This window comes from Harpegnathos saltator, unplaced genomic scaffold, assembly GCF_003227715.2.
Source record: "Harpegnathos saltator strain DR-91 unplaced genomic scaffold, Hsal_v8.6 scaffold720, whole genome shotgun sequence".
Taxonomy (NCBI): Eukaryota; Metazoa; Arthropoda; class Insecta; order Hymenoptera; family Formicidae; genus Harpegnathos; species Harpegnathos saltator.
In genome coordinates this window covers 383,285-403,223 of record NW_020230561.1, presented here as the reverse complement: position 1 = coordinate 403,223, position 19,939 = coordinate 383,285, and the positions used below count along the sequence as shown (strand labels likewise).

At 35.1% G+C, this 19,939-nt stretch overlaps 1 protein-coding gene across 2 annotated transcripts; it reads right to left on the bottom strand.

The window, feature by feature from the left end:
- Nucleotides 1-130: 130 nt before the first annotated feature.
- Nucleotides 131-18,464, bottom strand: MED28 (mediator complex subunit 28). Of its 2 annotated transcripts, none has more exons than XM_011142527.3 (4): nt 18,242-18,458; nt 17,065-17,419; nt 16,818-16,996; nt 131-977 (listed from the first exon to the last, which is right to left on the bottom strand). In XM_011142527.3, exons 1-4 carry the CDS (start codon nt 18,299-18,301, stop codon nt 753-755), a joined length of 819 nt encoding a protein of 272 aa, XP_011140829.1. In that variant the 5' UTR covers nt 18,302-18,458; the 3' UTR covers nt 131-752. The 2 variants fall into 2 exon arrangements, with proteins under 2 accessions (XP_011140829.1, XP_011140830.1); XM_011142528.3 differs by lacking the exon at nt 131-977 and adding an exon at nt 16,442-16,739 and having other exon boundaries at nt 18,242-18,464.
- Between the last annotated feature and the right edge of the window lie 1,475 nt (nt 18,465-19,939).

Sequence of the window (19,939 nt, the reverse complement as noted above, 5' to 3'; positions counted from 1 at the left end):
ATTCTACATTGTGTAATTTTACACATAAATTTCATGTGAACCTGTTCACATCGCAAAATTTTCAAAATTAGTATAAAACGCAAAATAATATTGACATATATAAAAATTGTTTATCGAGAAATGTGAAACAATATGCGTAACGTGAATCTGAAACTAGATAGAAATAAAAATTGACATTATTAAAGAGGCTGCGTTCATCGTTGAGATGAAATAAGCACATGACAAATCACCAGCGATGTTCTAATTTGTACATATTCATATTGTATATCATATCATTTTCATACATGCATGCACGCATACAAGTACACACACACATACACACATACAATATACAAAGAACCTAATCACCGCGACACTAATCTCCGTGTGACTTAACTGTCGCCATCATCATCACCATCACTAAATATTACCACTACTAAATGATACATATTCGGGTCTGTGAGAATCCAAACACAAGTTCCATAACAATAGCACTCGACTTTCAAGTTACAGAGTATATCTAGTCTATCTCTTTTTCTCAAGATAAGAAATGGAACGCCATATATATTACACATTCACGTGCAAGGTGGTGGTTGTTGCTGCGGTGAGGGAAGGGGCGCCGCCGCGGCAGCTGCGACCGCAGCGGCAGCAGCATAGGACGACGGGTCTGAAGGATCGAGAAGCGGTGGCGGCGGCGGCAGACTACCACCACCGCCTCTTCCTCTGCCTCGGCCTCTACCACGACCCCGGCCCCGGCCCCTTCCCCTTCCGCGTCAACTCCGCCTTTCCGGCATCCCTATGTTGCTCGTTGTCTTTTCTAGAAAAGCCAGTGGCCCTTGAAGTGCGCTACTTCCTACACCTGCAACTGGAAACCCAGTGGCGCCCCTGCCACCGCTCACACCCACACCACCCTGAGTCATGAACATGCCTTGCTGATTGACCGATACGCCAACTCCCTGTAGACCAGACGCTGGTGGTCCACCTGACCCCTGTTGTACCTGCAAAATTACATATATATATAGTTTAACATTTAAATTATATATATGTTTATGATTAAGCTTTTTGAATTAAAATTCAAATAAAAATTTTGAAGTAATTTATAAATATCGAGTTGGGAAAAAGTAACATATTTCTAGTTTAAAATTGGAACAAATGTATTTAAAAGCAACTTCGATCAATAATATAACGGCCGTTATTTTCTACAATCTTTAGCCACCCTTTCAAGCAACTTCATAATTCGTCATCCTTTCCCGTATCCTTTCCCGGATAATCAAAGAATTATAAGGCTTAGTGTTGTATTGATAGCATAAAACATTCATTTTATTCATAAGTTCTGAGCATCTTTCTATAATAGCTTCTTTCAGTTTGCAATTGGATACAGTAGTTATTCGAATAAAACCGTATGTTCTTCGGTAAAAGTTTATAATATACATTTTATTAGTTTCACCAAATGTATAACATGACCTTTTCCGGATAAAACCCAGGTTTTGGAGCGGTTAATAGGTTTTCTGAATGTTTTTCCCCGAAACTATCTAAATAATGTATTCGAAGACCAATGGATTGGCTTAGGTAGTCAAACTCATGAATAGCCTTCAAAATCTCCTGACATAATACCATTAGATTTTTTCTCTGGAGATATGTTAAAGAAGAAAACAAAAATGAGTCAACGACTATTGAAAATATGCAAGAACGCATTCGTAACATATTTAAGAACATAACACCAGCTATGGTATGTTTGAAAGAGTCCGTAACAATTTTTACGAAAGATTGCATTTATATATCCAAAAAGGGGGACGTATTTTCGAACACCTTCAATAAAATATGTATTTTATCATTCTTAGATATCCATACTCATACGCAAGCATCGCGCTCGCACGCACGCACGCACGCACGCACGCACGCACGCACATGAACACGAACACGCACACGCAAAAAACAAAAGAGGTGTAAATCCGACCGAGCAACCTCCATGCGGTCACCTTGGATAATGCCGGCGGTACTATTTCAAGCCTTGTAACTCGGAAAATATTAGCTGAAGAAATACTTAATTATAGTGTTTTGGAAAGCTCTCGACCTACAAGAACTACAAGAATATACATTGAAAAATAGGGGTTTCCATTTAAAATGTTTATGATGACCCTCGAATGACCTTCAAATTTGACCCCAAGGTCAAAATGAAGGTCATCATCAGATGACCCCATCTGATTCCGTAGAGCTTTTGTCTGAAATATTTTTTTCTACGTCCGCTCCCTATAAAGTTATGAAGAATAATACATTCTCGGCATAAAACCCCTGTGATTAAACATGGGGGATCTGGGGGAGGAGGGTAGCCTGATCGGGGCCGGGTCCTGCTCCCCCAACCCCCACCTCTAACATCGAGGTGGGGGAGAGGGAGGGGGTCGGATGCCCTCCCTCCCTCGCCGGCCTTGTTGACCGGCCGGCACAAGGCTAGGCTTTAAGCCTGGTCTGGGGTCGCGCACTGCGGTTTTGCGGTGTGCGGCGCCAGGCGAAGGGCCCTATGGGCCAGGGGGATGGGGTGGTCGGAGAATCGGCTAGATATTGACGTAGTTCCTCCCCAGCTATATCCTCGAGGAAGGCATCCCGGTGGAGTTTAGCCGGTAAGAGTCCGGTATAACCCTCACCCCCCTCGGAGAGGGGGTGAGGGTACCCATGAGGGTTTCCCCACCGAGATATATATATAAAAAAAAAGAAAAAAAGGTGATAGATTAAAATGGGACACTCTGTATAGGATAAATGAGATTTCTATTTTGTTATTTCTCTCAACCTCCTATCATATGTCACTGATTATTTTCGATTAAAGTCTTGATTTTATCGCTATCAACAGTTTATGAACTAAAATGCTCCTCATATTTCAATGTCGTATCATTAGCACGAAACTTCGCAAGTCTTCTCTGATACATGCGTTCGGTTACGATATTCTTTCCACACACAGCACATATTTTTCTTCGTTTGTATCACGTTTTTTCTATTTCAGAAATAAAACGGCATCACATAACAAAAATATAATTTGTTTTATTCTATTTTTTTCTCGACCTAAAGCAAACGGAAACGCTTTTACACATAATTATAAATGACGCTTACAGATATTAGTTCTTACAATATCATCTACGCTATTTAAAAGAAAATTTCTTTCAAATAAAATTTACTAAATTTCTATTGAAATTATCTATTGAGAAAATATAAACATTACTTTCTTTCCAATCTAATAATTAAATCCAAATTAAAATAAAATTAATCAAAACAAATAACCCAGTCAGAATCATAACGTTGATTCAACGTTGATTTGACGTTGAAATGGTCGATGAATCGTTAAATCAACGTTAATTCAACCCTCATCGACGTCGAATCAACATTGTGGTTTTGGAACTGGACTGGATAAGTAGTTTACTTAAAATTTAATAACGGAAAATGATTTTATCTTTCACTTTATTTTTCAACTTACAACAGCAAAAACTGTTTTATAATCGTTCATAAGTCGAAATATTGGGTTGGCAAATAAGTTCGTTCGGTTTTTGTTTAAGTGTAAGTTTCATGCTGATTCGCTTTTCTTTTCTCAGCGCTATCGTTCTATTATTTTAAAAAAAGGCAAACGAGCTGCGGATACTTATAATAAGATATGCCGTGTGTATGGAGATAATGCCTGAACAGAACGCGTATGCCAAAAGTGGTATGCTAATTTTCGTTCTGGAGATTTCGACGTCAATGATGCGCTCTGTTCCGGTTGCCCGACCGAGATTAATTCAAGTGACATTAAGGCTATAATCGAAGTAAATCCATCCCAACCTGTACGAGAGATTGCTATGACATTGAATATATCCTACACAAGCGTAGAAAAGCATTTGCGCCATCTGGGATACGTTTCTCGGCTTAATGTTTAGGTGCCGCATCGATTAACCGAGGCTAACTTGACCACACGCATATCTGCAATTCGCTACGGAAATGCCAAGAAAATGACCCATTTTTAAAACGAATGGTGACGGGTGACGAAAAATGGGTCGTCTATGATAATGTACACGTAAGAGATCATGGAGGCACAAAAGCGAGCCACTGCAAACAACCTCGAAGGTGGGATTGCATCCGAAGAAAATAATGCTTTCCGTATGGTGAGATTTCAACGGTGTCATCTATTACGAACTGTTACCGTCAGGCAAAACGATTGATTCAACTGTATACTGTTCGCAATTGACGAAATTGAGTCAAGCAATCCGCACAAAATGTCCAGAATTGGCAAATCGCAAGGGTGTCGTCTTCTACCACAACGCCAGACCTCATACGTCATTGACCACTCGGAACAAATTGCTTCAGCTTGGCTGGGATGTTTTGCCTCATCCTCCGTATTCACCGGATTTTGCCCCTTCCGATTATCATTTATTCCGGTCGCTGCAGAACTCTATGAACGGGAAAACCTTCGAGGACGAAGAGACCGTTAAAAACTATCTGGATTGATTTTTCGCCGATAAGCCCCAAACGTTTTACGAACGTGGCATAATGAAGTTGGTGGAAAGATGGCTAGAGGTAATCGATAAAGATGGCCAATATATAATTGATTAAATTTATCTTATGTATCAAAAAATTGTGTTTTATTCTACTCTAAAAAACCGAACGAACTTATTTGCCAACCCAATACTATATATTTTTACTAAAAAAATATTGAATTAAAATTCTTTAGATTCTTCAATTTGTTCCTAAAGTTAACAAAAGAACTGCACTAGATATAAATCATTAGTTACAAGTATATAATTCATACAAATATATTTTCTTTTTCTAGCACTGTGTATATCACAATTCTCAACGTACTTAATCTGCATCCATATCAGCATTTCTCTCCAAGTAACAACTAATAAAAAGTAATATGTGTCTATATTGTATCAGGTTAATTTTAAAGTATAATATTCATGGTACACGAAAAGATGTTTAGTCCAGTGAAACAAATTTCTGATGAAGTATGGAAGATATAGAAATTCCAGTTGAAGATACTAGAACTCAGTCTAATTAATAAAGATTTTTGGTTAAGTCAAAGGAAATTCTGGTATTTTCAATCAAAATTTCTTATTTCACCAGAAAATTAATTTATTCAACCAAACATTTTTCTCCGTGCAGACTTGAATAAATACACGGTAAGTCTTTATGGAAATTCTATCATACTCCAACGATTAAATACTCCTCTAACAAAGGACGGTAAAGAGTACGATAAAAAACGATATCATTTCTTTCGGATTCGATGCAGCAAATGCAATAGAAGACAATGAGATTCTTTACAAATCCTATCGATTTCTATCATTTTTTCTCTTTCGAGCTTTCTTTATTACACGATATTTTACGGTTCCAATATGAGCTATTTTTGCTACCTCGAAATAATCTCGTAATTCTAATCGTGGATATTTAAAAGCCGTATCAACATGAGGTTAGGTGTGGTGTGGCGAGACGTAGGAGCGATAAGATAAAATATAAGCAATAGCACCTTGTCATTCTTCCCGCCGCGCGCGGACAACAGTTGCTCAATCGATTAGGCTGCGCTATAGCCCGAGAGGTTGTAATGCTCTTCCAATACCATCTCGGTGCGCGCTCAATCGTCAAATTTCTATAATTAATAATTCGATACTTGATAATTATTGCGAATATCGCAAAACGGGACTATATATTTGTTTACTCCGCTCTACATCTCCACGAATTCCTCGGAGCGAGCTCTCTATATAGGGTGTCTCATTTTAAATGAGCTAAGCAAAAATCTCAAAAAATATGGAAGATACTAAAAGAAACGTTTCAGACAAAAATTGTATGGTTTCAAAAAGGACATAAAATAATCATTTTGCTTACAGATGTGGCACTTTCGAGATATTCACTGATCACTACTTTTCTTAAATGGGAACTCAAATTTTTTATTACATTGTCTTTTTCTACCAATTAATTTAAACAACTTTTGTCTGAAACATTTTTTTATTTGCCTAATATTTTTTGAGATATTTAAGGAAAATTTGGTGATTTTTTCAACATTTAACTTACGATATCTCGCTAACTATTTCTCGAATGAAAAAATAGTACTAGACTTTCCTACTTTATTTACTAAGTACGCAACTAAGTTTCCGGGTTTCACACATGGATGGCGCTAACGATACATGTAGTCGACATACATGTCTGAAGTTGTGTTTTTTTATAGCTTGGACATCTGTTAACAATAACTAGTGGTAATACCAACGCAACGCAAAAATATTTTTTCTAACAACGAAGATGTCGAGTTTTGTGCCAAATAAACAGCATTTGCGAGAAGCTTTGCTTTTCTGCTTTAACTTGAGAAAAAGTGCAGCTGAAACACGTCGTTTGCTTGAGGAGGCCTACGGTGAACATGCACCATCGAAAACTACTTGTGAAGATTGGTTTAAACGCTTCAGAAGTGGCGATTTCGACACTGAGGACAAGGAGCGCTCCAGAAGACCAAAAACAAGCCGGAGGACGCCGATCTGCAAGCGTTATTGGACGAAGATGATACGCAAACACAAGATCAACTTGCGGAGGCATTAAACATGACTCGCCAAGATATTTCCAAACGTTTACATGCCATGGGAAAAATTCAAAAGGAAGGAAAATGGGTGCCGCATGAGTTAACTGAGAGACAGATGGAAAATCGAAGAGCCACTTCCGAAATTTTGCTTTTGCGGCATGAAAGAAAGAGTTTCCTGCATTGAATTGTTACTGGCGATGAGAAGTGGATATATTTCGAGAATCCCAAACACAAAAAATCGTGGCTTTCACTTGGCGAAGCATCAACATCGACGGCACGGCCAAATCGCTTCGGAAAGAAGACAATGTTCTGCGTTTGATGAGACCAGAAAGGAATCGTGTACTATGAGCTGCTGAATGAGCGGGCGAAACTGTCAATGGGCATCGCTACCGACAAAACTGATCAATTTGAACCATGCATTGCTCGAAAAACGGTCAGAATGGGACACGAGACACGAACGAGTGATATTGCAGCACGACAACTCTCCGTGCCATCGTACTTTCATCGTCCAGGACACCATCAAAACGCTGAAATGGGATCTGCTACCGTACCCGCCGTATTCGCCAGACCTGGCCCCTTCCGATTATCACTTGTTCCGGTCGATGACGCATGGCTTGGCTGGGCAACACTTGGTCAATTTCGAAGAAGTGCAAAATTGGTTGGATGAATGGTTTCGGTCCAAAGACGCGTCGTTTTATCGTCGCGGTATTCATGTATTGCCAGAGAGATGGCAAAAATGTGTAGCTAGCGAGGGACGATACTTTGAATAAACCATTTTTTGTATTTCTCTTGAAATTTTCCATTTTTCATTGATCAAAGAAACCCAGAAACTTAGTTGCGCACCTAGTAGTCTCAAGAATGTATTATTACAATAGTGCCCTAACTTTTGTTAACTTATCAACTATTGGAAATTTCAAAGTCGTCAAATAATAACAAAAGTCAGGGCATTATCGTAACAATATATTCTTGAAACCAAAAAAGAGTAAAAAAAGTCTAGTACCACTTTTCTTCTGACAAATAGGGAAATATCGCAAATTAAATATCGAAAAAGTTATTAAATTTCCCTTAAATATCTCAAAAAATATTAGGCAAAAAACATATTTCAAACAAATATTGTTAAAATTAATTGGTAGAAAAAGATGATAATATTATGCGTAATTTGTTATTGCATCCGCGATTATTAAAATTTTTAAATTTAAAAAATAATATGTATGAATGTTATCACATGTGTCGCCCAAATTGTCGCCAAAACCAAGCGCCCAACGTCAATTGTTCCGTCCCTGCCTCCTTTCTGTATCCGATCCATAATAGACGAACTATTTATCTTAGCTCAATAACTAAGCATCGGATAACATTTTGCAAGAGGAAAAATAGTCTTGGAATTTGTTTAAGAATATAGTATATTAAGGACAAGAAATTGTTCCGGATCACCCTACGTGTCAAAGGAAATATGAGGCAAGAAGTTTGGTTTATGAAGTCGTATTATTTCATTAAGATAACTATAGATATGTCAAAACAGGAAATTATAAAAATTTATAACGTTGCATAAACATGCATAGGTTCTGATAACAATGATTCTTATAAAAAATTATAACATATATCAGGTACGTATAAATCGGTTCTAATAGATAAGATAATAGTAGTTTCTAAAGGAAGCTACTCTTTATATTATCGAGCATGTTTACAGTTACGAATACTCAAAAATAAAAGAATTTCAAAAAATTTTGAAAGAAATACGTTTAAAATTAATATATAGAGTTGTAGAAATAACAGTTACTTTTAAAATAATTGGCAGACAGATTAAGGGATTACTCTACTTTGAAAGTTTGAAATTTTCGAAATTTTTTTGCTTAATTTTAAAGCTTGAACATTTAAAAACTATTTAAAACAAATCGCATGTAAATATTCGTAAAACTGACAAAATGACAGACGTTTAACTGAAGTAACATTCAAAAGAAACGGTCCACTTATTCCAACGTCTAGCGACAAAGAACGGTCTTCCGAATATTTCTCTATTTTGTAGTTATTGTCCTTCCAGAGTATTTTTGCGAGAGTATATATATACGTATACAGGGTGTTAGAAAAGTCTGGAAACGGTCAAATATCTTGAAAACGAAACGTTTCTGAGAAAAATGTTCCCAACCAAAGTTGTAGGGTTTTAAAAGTTCTATTGAATGATCATATCCGTTTGTCCTTGAGTAGAGGAGTCAAGACGAGGTCAAGGCCATGATTTTTTTAAATGGAACACCCCAATTTTTATCACACAGTGTTAAAGATGACAGCGAGACATTTCCAAAACACTACTTGATGACCTATTTTTGTTGAAAATTGTCTGAGTTATGAGCTTTAGAATTTATGGCTGGTGCCGCCAGCATTAGTATTATCTAGGATGTACCGCGTGGAGGTTGCATGGTCGGACTTTACATCCCTGTGTGTGTGTATGTGTGTGTCAGCAGAGATAAGGATCCCGCGATTCGTCACTCTCGCAGTATTTAACGACTCCAAACCCTCTCTGCTGTGTGTGTGTGTGTGTGTATGTAGACGGGTTTTAACTGAATTAAATGTTCAAATTGTCTTTCGTCTGCTGCTTGATAATGACTTAATCGTAGATGAAATTCACTTAAAACGTTTCGTCTCATTTCTGGTGAGATAAGATTTACTTGGTGCAGATCCCGAACGCACGACGTCCCGTCGCCTAGTACGCCCTCCTTCTTTCATGGTGGATCCCCCTTCGGCGCGTTGCAAAAACGTGTCCAAGCGTCCGGGGGCAGCCAAAATATGGCGTCGACCCCGGGGCTTATTTCTATGATTTGCACCGGATAAGGAGGGGCAACGGTGGAGGCCGGCATACATAGACAGCAGGTCTTAAAGGATAGCAATCTTTGACCTTGAGAGACCACCAGCTTATACCACTAGGTACAAGTAACAATGCCTCTCTCTGTAGTTGCCGTGCGCTCGGGATAGCACTAGAGATGTCGCTTCCGAACGACATCTCTTAACATTATCTAGGGAGAGGAGAGTGTCGTGAGCGTGGAGCGTCAGGTGGTCAGCTCAGTGGTCTAGAGCAGTCGCCCGGTAAGCGAAAGACACGAGTTCGATTCCTGATCTAGCGACTATACCGTGCTCTCGATATTTTTCTCTCTTCGGAACGACAATAAGATGCAAGTCCCGAACGCACGGCGACCCGTCGCCACCTAGTACGTCCTCCTTCTTTCATGGTTCCCTAAGACTGCCAAGTTAGCAAATTTCGTTGTGTACACATTGTAATAAATTATTTGTAAATTGTCATTAATGCAACCTCCACGCGGTACATCCTGGATAATACTAATGCTAGCGGCATCGTAAATTCTAAAATAACTTAGACAATTCTCGACAAAAATAGGTCATCAAGTAGTGTTTTGGAAATGTCTCGCTGTCATCTTTAACATTGTGTGATAAAAATTGGGGTATTCCATTTAAAAAAATCATGGCCTTGACCTCGTCTTGACCCCTCCACTCAAGGTCAAACGGATATGATCATTCAATAGAACTTTTAAAACCCTACAACTTTGGTTGGAAACATTTTTCTCAGAAACATTTCGTTTTCGAGATATTTGACCGCTTCCAGACTTTTCTAACACCCTATATATAGAGTATCTGTAAGGTCCGACTCCACCCCTAGATCTCGGAAACGGCTTTAAATATGGAAAGATGTTTCAGACAAAAGTTGTAGGATATTGAGGGGGACACATGATAAAAATATATACTTGACCTTGAGTGACTTTATCAAGGCCAGGTCAATGTGATCGATGTTTTCTTAAATGACTAAAAATATTTGTTTTACTGACGAATGTACTTTTTTTTTTAAACGGTGTTGTAAATCGTCACAATTGTTATTGGAGTGACGAAAATCCACACCTTGTTAGAGAAAGTAATGGCCGGAAAAAGTTAATGTTTGGGCAGGCATTCTAGGAAATACCGTAATAGGACTATTGTTTTTCCAAGAGAATATGAATGGTAATCTTTACTTAAATTTACTAGACAACGTCATTGATCCACTTATAACTGATTCTTGAAAACCAAAAAGATGAAGATAAAAGGTAATTTGTTTTGTTAAATGAGGAACTTTTGTACTCCCAACAAGATGATATTCCCCCGCATTACGTGTTACCAGTTCGATAGTGGTTAAATAATCGATTCTCACAGAGATCGATTGGAAGAAGAGGAGCTATCGAGTGGCCACCAAGATCTCCAGATCTAACTCCATTCGACTTTTTTTTGTGGGGGTATTTAAAATTCGTTGTTTAAAACTCCATTGGAAAATATCAACGATTTGCATCAAAGAATTGTACAGGAATATAGAGCTATTTCAACAGATATCTTCCAAAGTGTTCGTTTAGAATTTCAAAATTGTCTTTATTATTGTTTAGCAAACAACGGAGAACATTTTGAACGTTTGTTATAATAAATAACAAATTTGACGCAGTAACTATGCATTACTATTTTCTTAAGTATCTTCCAACATAGTGCTCAGACAAAAAAATGTTTCCTACAGAAGTTGCTGGTTTTTTTACGTAAAATAATATCCTGTAATAAAAAATATAGGTTTCCATTAAAAAAACAAGATTGACCTTCGAATGATCTAGAAACTCCCTCCAAATAAAAAACTGATAATGTCATTCTCTTTCCCCTTCGAAATCATGGAACACGTATTTTAGCTTTTTTTAATATCTTTCATAGTTTTCGACATAATTAGCTGGAAAGTTTTCAAATGAACACTTTGTACGTGAATGTATTAAGATATATATAAGGTGTCCCATTTTATTTTTGATAGCAAAATCTCGAAAAATATGGAAAATATGGAAAAATGTTTCAGATAAAAGTTGTATGGTTTCAAGAAGGACATAAAATAACTATATTAGTTTCTTTACAAAAACCACTTTTAAAATATCCACTGATCATTACTTTTCTTAAATGGAAACCCGAATTCTTTATTATGTCATCCTTTTCTACCAATTAATTTGAACAATTTCTGTCTGAAACATTTTTTTATTTGTCTAATATTTTTTTAAATATTTCAGGAAAACTTGGTGACTTTTTTAATATTTAATTTACGATATCTCGCTAACTGTTTTTCGGAAGAAGAAATGATATTAGACTTTTTGGTCTACTCTACTCTATTTGGTCTCAAGAATATATTGTTATAATAGTGCCCTAACTTTTGTTAACTTATCGACTTTTGGAAATTTCAAAATCATCAAATTAACAAAAGTCAGGGCGCTATTGTAACAATATATTCCTGAGATAAGTAGAGTAAAAGTCTAGTACTATTTTTTCTTCCGACAAACAGTTAGCGAGACATCGTAAGTTAAATATTGAAAAAGTTGTCAAGTTTTCCTCAAATATCTCAAAAAATATTAGACAAGTAAAAAAATATTTTAGACAATAGTTGTTCAAATTAATTGATAGAAAAAGATGATATAATAAAAAATTGGAGTTTCCATTTAAGAAAAGTAATGATTAGTGAATATTTCAGAAGTGATGCCATCTGTAAACAAACTGTTATAGTTATTTTATGCCTCTCTTGAAACTATATAACTTTTATCTGAAATATTTTTTCATATCTTCCATATTTTGCGAGATATCAAGTGTAGTAAAAAGAAATCCATTATTTTTGCATGAAATTGAAGGCTTTAATTACCATAGTTAGAATGATCCGATTTAGGTCAAATATGCGCCGTTTTGTTCGATAACTTATTGCCATTTTGAAGGTAATTTCATTATGCCTCTCTCATAGAAGTCGTCCCTATTGGCAAAAAATTGAGACAGTCGATTTTCACTCTCTCTTGAAGCGAATTTTTCACCAGCAAAATTGTTCGCCATGGACAGGAACAGATGGTAATCACTTGGTGCCAGGTCCGGACTATAAAATGGATGCATAAGAACCTCCCAACCAAGCTCCCGGAGCTTCTGGCGAGTCACTATCGATGTGTGTGGCCTGGCGTTGTCCTGATGGAACACAATTCCTCTCCTATTCGCCAAAGCTGGCCGCTTCTGGACGATTGCTTCCTTCAGACGGTCCAATTATTGACAGTACAGTTCCGAGTTAAGAGTTTTGCCGTAGGGGAGCAGCTCATAGTAGATAATTCCCTGCCAATCCCACCAAACACACAGCAAAACTTTCCTGGCCGTCAATCCTGGTTTGGCCACCGTTTCCGCCGGCTCACCGCGATTCGACCACGACCGTTTTCGCTTGACGTTGTCGTAAGTGATCCACTTTTCATCACCAGTGACCAACTGCTTCAGAAATGGGTCGATTTTGTTGCGATTCAGCAGCGATTCGCAGATGGAAATTCGGTCCATGAGGTTTTTTTTCGTTAACTCGTGTGGCATCCATACATCGAGCTTCTTTTTGTATCCAGCCTTATTCAAATGGTTCCAAACGGTTTTTGTGCAATCTTTAGCTCTTGGGCAATCGAAACAGTGCTTACATGACGGTCGGACTCGACAATGTCCATGATTTTATCGATATTTTCGACAATTGGCCTTCCAGTGCGTGGTGCGTCTTTGACATCGAAATTACCGGAACGGAATCGACGAAACCAAAATTGCGCGTGATTGGCTGTTACAGTATCAGGACCATAAACACTATTCACATTTTCAGTCGCCTGGCTTGCGTTTTCGCCTTTATCGAAGAAAAACTGTAAAATATAGCGTATTTTCTCTTTGCTAGTGTCCATCTTTGACGCGCGCTCAAACAAAACTGAGTTAACTAATCACAAAACTGTCAAAAAAGTTTTTTTAGTACGAAATCTCATCTTTCTAACGCCATCTAGTGGAACCCGATCGGACTTATACAACGCGAGATACAGATAACTAAAGCCATCTATTGGACAAATAATGGATTTCTTTTTACTACACCTGATATTTGTCTGTTAAAAATAAAATGGAACATCCTGTATATAGGGTGTTTCATTTTAAGCGATACTGTCGATTATCTCGCGAATCGATGGCTTTGTTGAAAAATTTTTCGAACGAAAGTTGCATGGCTTGAAAGGGGACACATAATGGAAATGTGGACTTGACCTTGAATGACCTTGTCAAAATTAGGTCAAGGCTATTAATGTTTTTTTTAAATGGAAACCTCTATTTTTTTATTACATATTCTTGTAGCTTATCTCGAGAGCTTTCCAAAACACTATAATAAAGTTACATTTCGTTGAGTACTTTCCGAGTTATGAGGCTTGAAAGTTAAGGCAAGGCACCGATCACTGATCCGGCCAACTAAGGCAAGACTTATCAACGGCTAAAGACATATTCGAATTGATCTTGCCTTAGTTGGCCGGATCAGTGATCGGTCTTGCCTTAGTTGGTCGAATCAGTGACCGGTCTTGCCTTAGTTGGCCGTATCAGTGATCAGTCTTGCCTTAGTTGGCCGGATCAGTGATCGGTCATGCCTTAACTTTCAAGCCTCGTAACTCGGAAAGTACTCAATGAAACGTAACTTTATTAGTGTTTTGGAAAGCTGTCGAAATAAGCTACAAGAATATGTAATAAAAAAATAGGGGTTTCCATTTAAAAAAAACATTAATGGCCTTGACCTGATTTTGACAAGGTCACTCAAGGTCAAGTCTACATTTTCATTATGTGTCCCCCTTCAAGCCATGCAACTTTCGTTCGAAAAATTTTTCAATAAAATTATCGATTCGGGAGATAATCGACCATATCACTTAAAATGAAACACCTTGTATATATGTATATATATGTATATATATACTTTCCCAGTCTTCATTCTATATATAAACGTACTAAAATAAGATATCAGAACATGAATATTTTTCGAGATGTATATTTCACATTTTATCTTGGTAATTTTTTACACAAAATATTATATATACATGCGTACATACATATACACATATATATATACACATACATATATATACATGTATGTTATGAAACATTCATCCAATAACCTTATTTTAATATTGTTATACATAAAATATTAGGAGAAGAATCAATTCAAAATATTAATCTTTATATATTGATGTATATATTAACATCTGCAAAATGTAATGAAATTTGTTTTATATATTTCTCAATGTTTTCTTTTGCACTAATTCATTTTTTATATTATTCCAAGTATAAAAATATTTAAGCAAATATTCATAGCATTATATGTATTTATATAATATACAGAACACGCACGCACGCATATACGTATGCGGAATGTTTATCAGACTCTACCTCTATATATCCTGGATAATACTAAAAGAATTTCACATTTTATGAAAAAAGGTATCTAAAATCTATTTTAAAATTATAATGTATAATATGGTTAAACTGGTCTCAGATTGGAGTACTATCATGTGTATCATACACACATATACAAATTGCACCGTTTAAAAGGATTGAATTGAATAAATATACAATGAAATATATAGTATTGGTAGAGAAGGGTCAACGTTATAGTCTCAGCTATGTATGCTAGAACTTTCAACTGAATACTTGTATTTTAACACTTACTGTTTATAATTTATTCAAATGTATTATTCTATTTAAAATAATTTCAATAATTTAATTCAAGTATATTATTCTATTTAAAATAATTTTATATACAAAATGTAACTGAATATGTTCTGAATATGTAACTGAATATGCAAACAATTCAGAAATGGATTCAGCATTTAAAAACAATAAAATATATTCCTATAGATATATGTCCGATTTAGTCTTATTTCTTTGTTAAATTGTAATGTTTTTTATTCTCTAACATTTACCTTACTTTTAAATGAGATCTTCAAAATAATTATATTACATCTCAATATAAGCTTATTTATTTTAGTAATATGCTTTAATCATAAATCTGATTTTTTTACATATCTATTTATTACTTTGATTTTCAAATCTTGATAATAAATATTAGAGTTAAACACGTTATAATAACTATAATATATATGTTTATAACTTAGCTTTATAATGAATCGTTGAAAAATAAAACTTGCTATAACTCGGGAATAAAATTAAATCGGATGTATTTAGCTTTAGACTTATTTTATTATTTTTAAATATTTAATCCACGTGTAAAGTATCTTTTACCTATTGAAATATATCACACGTGCGCTTTTACATTGTAGTTATATACAATTGTTAAGATACTTTAATTGTTTGTTTTTTTCATACGATACATTACTCTCAGCACAGATAAAAATTATACATACATACATATATGTATATGTGTGTGTATACACATATATATACATATATATACGTATGTATATAAGCACTCTCATAAATATTATTATATACAATATCAATATAACAGTATCGCCCTTTTGTGTGCATGTGTGTGCGCGCACGCACGTGCTTGTATGTGTGTATGTGTGTGCGTGCGTGCATGCATACGTGTGTAAGGGATTTGTATCCTAAGTAATAATCTCGTTTGAAAAAATGAAAGGTTTTCAAGTATTTAGTATTTTATACATGCGCGTACATGCACGTGTGTCTATGTATGTGACTGAAATAAAAGAACACTTTGAATCTAAGTGTAGTTATAAATACGTAAATATTTATAATTGTACATATTAAAAAATTAAATTAATCGAAATTTAAAATATCAAAATTAACTAAAACATTTGATGCATTCCTGTATTTTTTATATTTTTTCAATAATATAATTTGCATGAATAATTATGCAATTTATACACTTGCACTTAGGCGTTGATTATAGCTATCTTCCTTTTATTGCAATTTTATATAAAAAAGTTTTATTATTTACTTTCAAAGTTTACTTACTATTATATAAATTTGGTATAACTGTATTTTTGTATCATATGTTACAATATATCATGCATACACGCAGGCAATCACGCATGTATAAGCAATTGCATATCTCAAGCTGCTACACATAACAAAAGAACATGGTATATATCATATATGTAATAAAGATAAATATACATTGTCATTAAGGAAAAGAAGACATAGATGATTAAAAATTGAGTTTTACGGCTTAGATATGCCTGAATGATACAAAAGAAGTCTTAATATTAAAATATCTAAAATTAGCAACCAAATTATACATTTTGATAAATTCGGAATAAAAAATCGGCTATCTACCTCAAAATAAAAGTAAAAGTATAGATATTATCAGCATTTTAGTATTTCTTCTTGTAAAAACCAGAACAAAATCTTCGCTTACTCTGTGACAACCTTCTTGGCTTTTCGCGTGCTTTTCTTTTCTTTCTAATTTGGAAAAAGCATACTTTAATGCTAAGTTTAGTAACAATTGCTTGAAAAACAGATTTTTTTAATTTTGGTTATTACAACATTACTTAAATACCTGTTGCTGATGTAATTGTTGCTGCTGCATCTGATGTTGCTGTAGGTGTTGTAACTGTTGTTGTTGCTGCAGTTGTTGCTGATGTTGCAGTATTTGCTGTTGTTGTTGTTGCATAGAAGTATTATTGCTCCCATTTCCAGCTTGCTGAGTTTGTCCACTTTGAGCTCCAGTAGATAGTCCTATTAACAGCGATATCAGTATGATCGAATATCTTTCGTTTTAATAGGGATAATAGATTCTAGCTTACCATTAGGTGCTGGTGGACCTTGAGCTGGAGATTTAGCCCATCCTTGTAAATCTGCCAAAAGACTCTGCCATACAGCAATTTTGTCATAATGCCGCTTTATAAGTTCATCTTTACGACCCAATTCCAATTTTAAATCATTAATATCTTCTTTGACGACTAATTCAGGCTTTAATGCAGACAGTAAAAATCTCTTTTGTAGGAAGAAAGCTTCCATTTGTCTAGCCAAATCTATAAATCTCAGAGTAACTTGTTCCACTTCTGTGCGAGCTTCATCTTTATCTACTGCCACACCATTAGATATACCAATCCCATTATTACTTAATCCTTCATCCTTTGTCAATATGCTCAAGCATTGCTGGAAATCATTGATATATAAAGAGAATAAGATTAAAATAAATAAGATGAGACAATGTTTTACTTGTAACTAATAATTGTAATTAATATTTCAAATTATCAATTTTTTGTTTTGGATAATATATAGTGGATTCAGATAACATAATTTACAAAATAATCGCTTCTTTATATATATATCTGTCATCTATACTTGTAAATACATATATATATATATATGTATATATATACATATATGTCTGATATAATTAAATAAAAAGCAATAGTTCAGTTACAAATATGATTATTTGCTTTTTGCATATTATTGCATTGTTTTACCACTATTTTTGCATATTATTTTGCTATATTATTCTACATTGATCTATTTCTTATTAATATACATCCTAAAATAAAACATTTTCTCACAAATAAATTTTAATTAACTCAGAGCTTCTATATAGTAAAAAGATAGGTGTTGTGTATATGTATATGTGTGTGTGTGTAACTTTTTATTTCTAGATAAAATATTATAAATCAAGAGAACAGAATATATTTTTCCCAGTTGCAGACTAAATATTAGTATTAATATTATGAGTAATGAATGACTACCTGCAGTGGTAATTCTTAGTTCATATTCTACTCCCATAATATAAATTATTCAATATATTTTTAACATTTTCTTTATGTAAAATAAACAGTATTAACATCTTCACGTAAAATATACATAATATAAAAAACATCAACTGATAATAAACTAAACAGAAACTATATAAAAATTTGTAGTCTGGAATATAAATTTTTGAAATGCATCAAACAAAAATTTGACGTATAAAAACAATTATTTTACCTGAAATGCCTCTTCAAACTCATCGACGAGATTACCATTGCCATTAGTTGGAGTTGCCATTATATTCTGTGACTCACACGTGCAATAATTGTGTCAATTTTTAATTACTAAGTCTGTTTAATAACTCATTTGATTATATCTCTATTATTCTTTACTTATATATTTTCTTTAAATCATTGATGCAGTATCACTTTCGATTTTCTCTTTCGTTTAAATATTTTCAATTTTCACGAGTATAAAATTAAATATTAATATTTATAATATTCTTCTGTCATCATAAAAATTTCGTATGGTGTAGATAAAAATAAACAAATAAATTTGTTTATTGTTGTAAATACTTTGTAACGTTATAGAGCTAGTATTTATAATCTGCAATATGTTAGTAGCAAATTCTAACCAAAAAGAATCAAATAGAACGAAAGATCCCATACAAATATAATATATTTTTGGACATGCGAAATTCAGTATCATTTCGTGAGTTAAATACTGAAACTCCCCACTTCTGACACGTCACATTTCTATCTCCAAACAGAAATCTTACAGCGGACATGCCGTACAAAATTACAAAAGAATAGATGACGGCACCATAAAGCAAACACAGGCTGTGTTCCAATATTCACTGCCAGCACTGAAAATCTATAATATACGTGACACAAACTATGTATTTTCAGTACTGGCAGTGAATTTTGGAACACAGCCATCATATATGAATGCAGTAGAGAGAAACCTGAAAGCAGCCACAGTTTCGATTTTCCTATAACGTTATTTTGAAGCGCCCTTATGTTTATTTTAAAGACAAACTACGTTGCCGTATTTTTTCTCAATAGATAAAAGATGCTATCTACGTAGTTTTGTTCCGTGCTAGAATATAATAGAACCAATAGGGTCGTATTCATAGTCGAGTCTTAAGTTAGCACTTAAGACGATCTTGGTTAAGTCGGTCTTATTCAATCAAGACCGTCTCAAGATCAGTATGTTTCGTAGTCATGAAATAAGACAATCTTCGCGAAGAATATGGGCAAGAGCACAGGCTTTTGCATAACACATAATACATAACGCATAAGAGAATAAACCGATTAGTTTTCTTCATTTCCCTCCTCAGGACAGAAATGAAGAACTCTGATTGGTTGATTCTCTTATGCGTTGTATATTATGCGTTATGCAGAAGTCTGTGCTCTGGCCCATGGCCTTTAAAACTAGCGGCACACGGTGCTTGTTTTCGTGCTAGATTGCTTGCTGGATGAAAATACTGCGTTCTGATTGGTGCATTTCCGAAGATGGATGGAATGGCTTTAGACAGGACAGAGCAGAGCAAGAGCAGCCATAGAATATATTAGTATAGATGGGGATCTCTTCTATTCTCTCGGATTCAGATCTCATTCGCTCTGATCTCAATGGCTGCATTCAGCAGACTCAACAGTTGGACAACATTACTAGATTTTCTATTGAATCTCGCTCCTGATTGGTCAATACTTCTGGGTCTATGAAGAATCTAAAAGAATGCTCCAATCACAGACAATAATCACTAAGCGCTCTCTGATCACTTTGTTCTACTGAACGCGGCCAATATCGTAAACACCCATTATCTTCCTCTCTCACTTCCATTTTTACCCCATGCGACGCGAGCCAATCAGCAATCGTTCACCCATCGGTCGATCTCTGTTTAAGGATCTCTAGTACTGGCGGCGCTGGAGATGT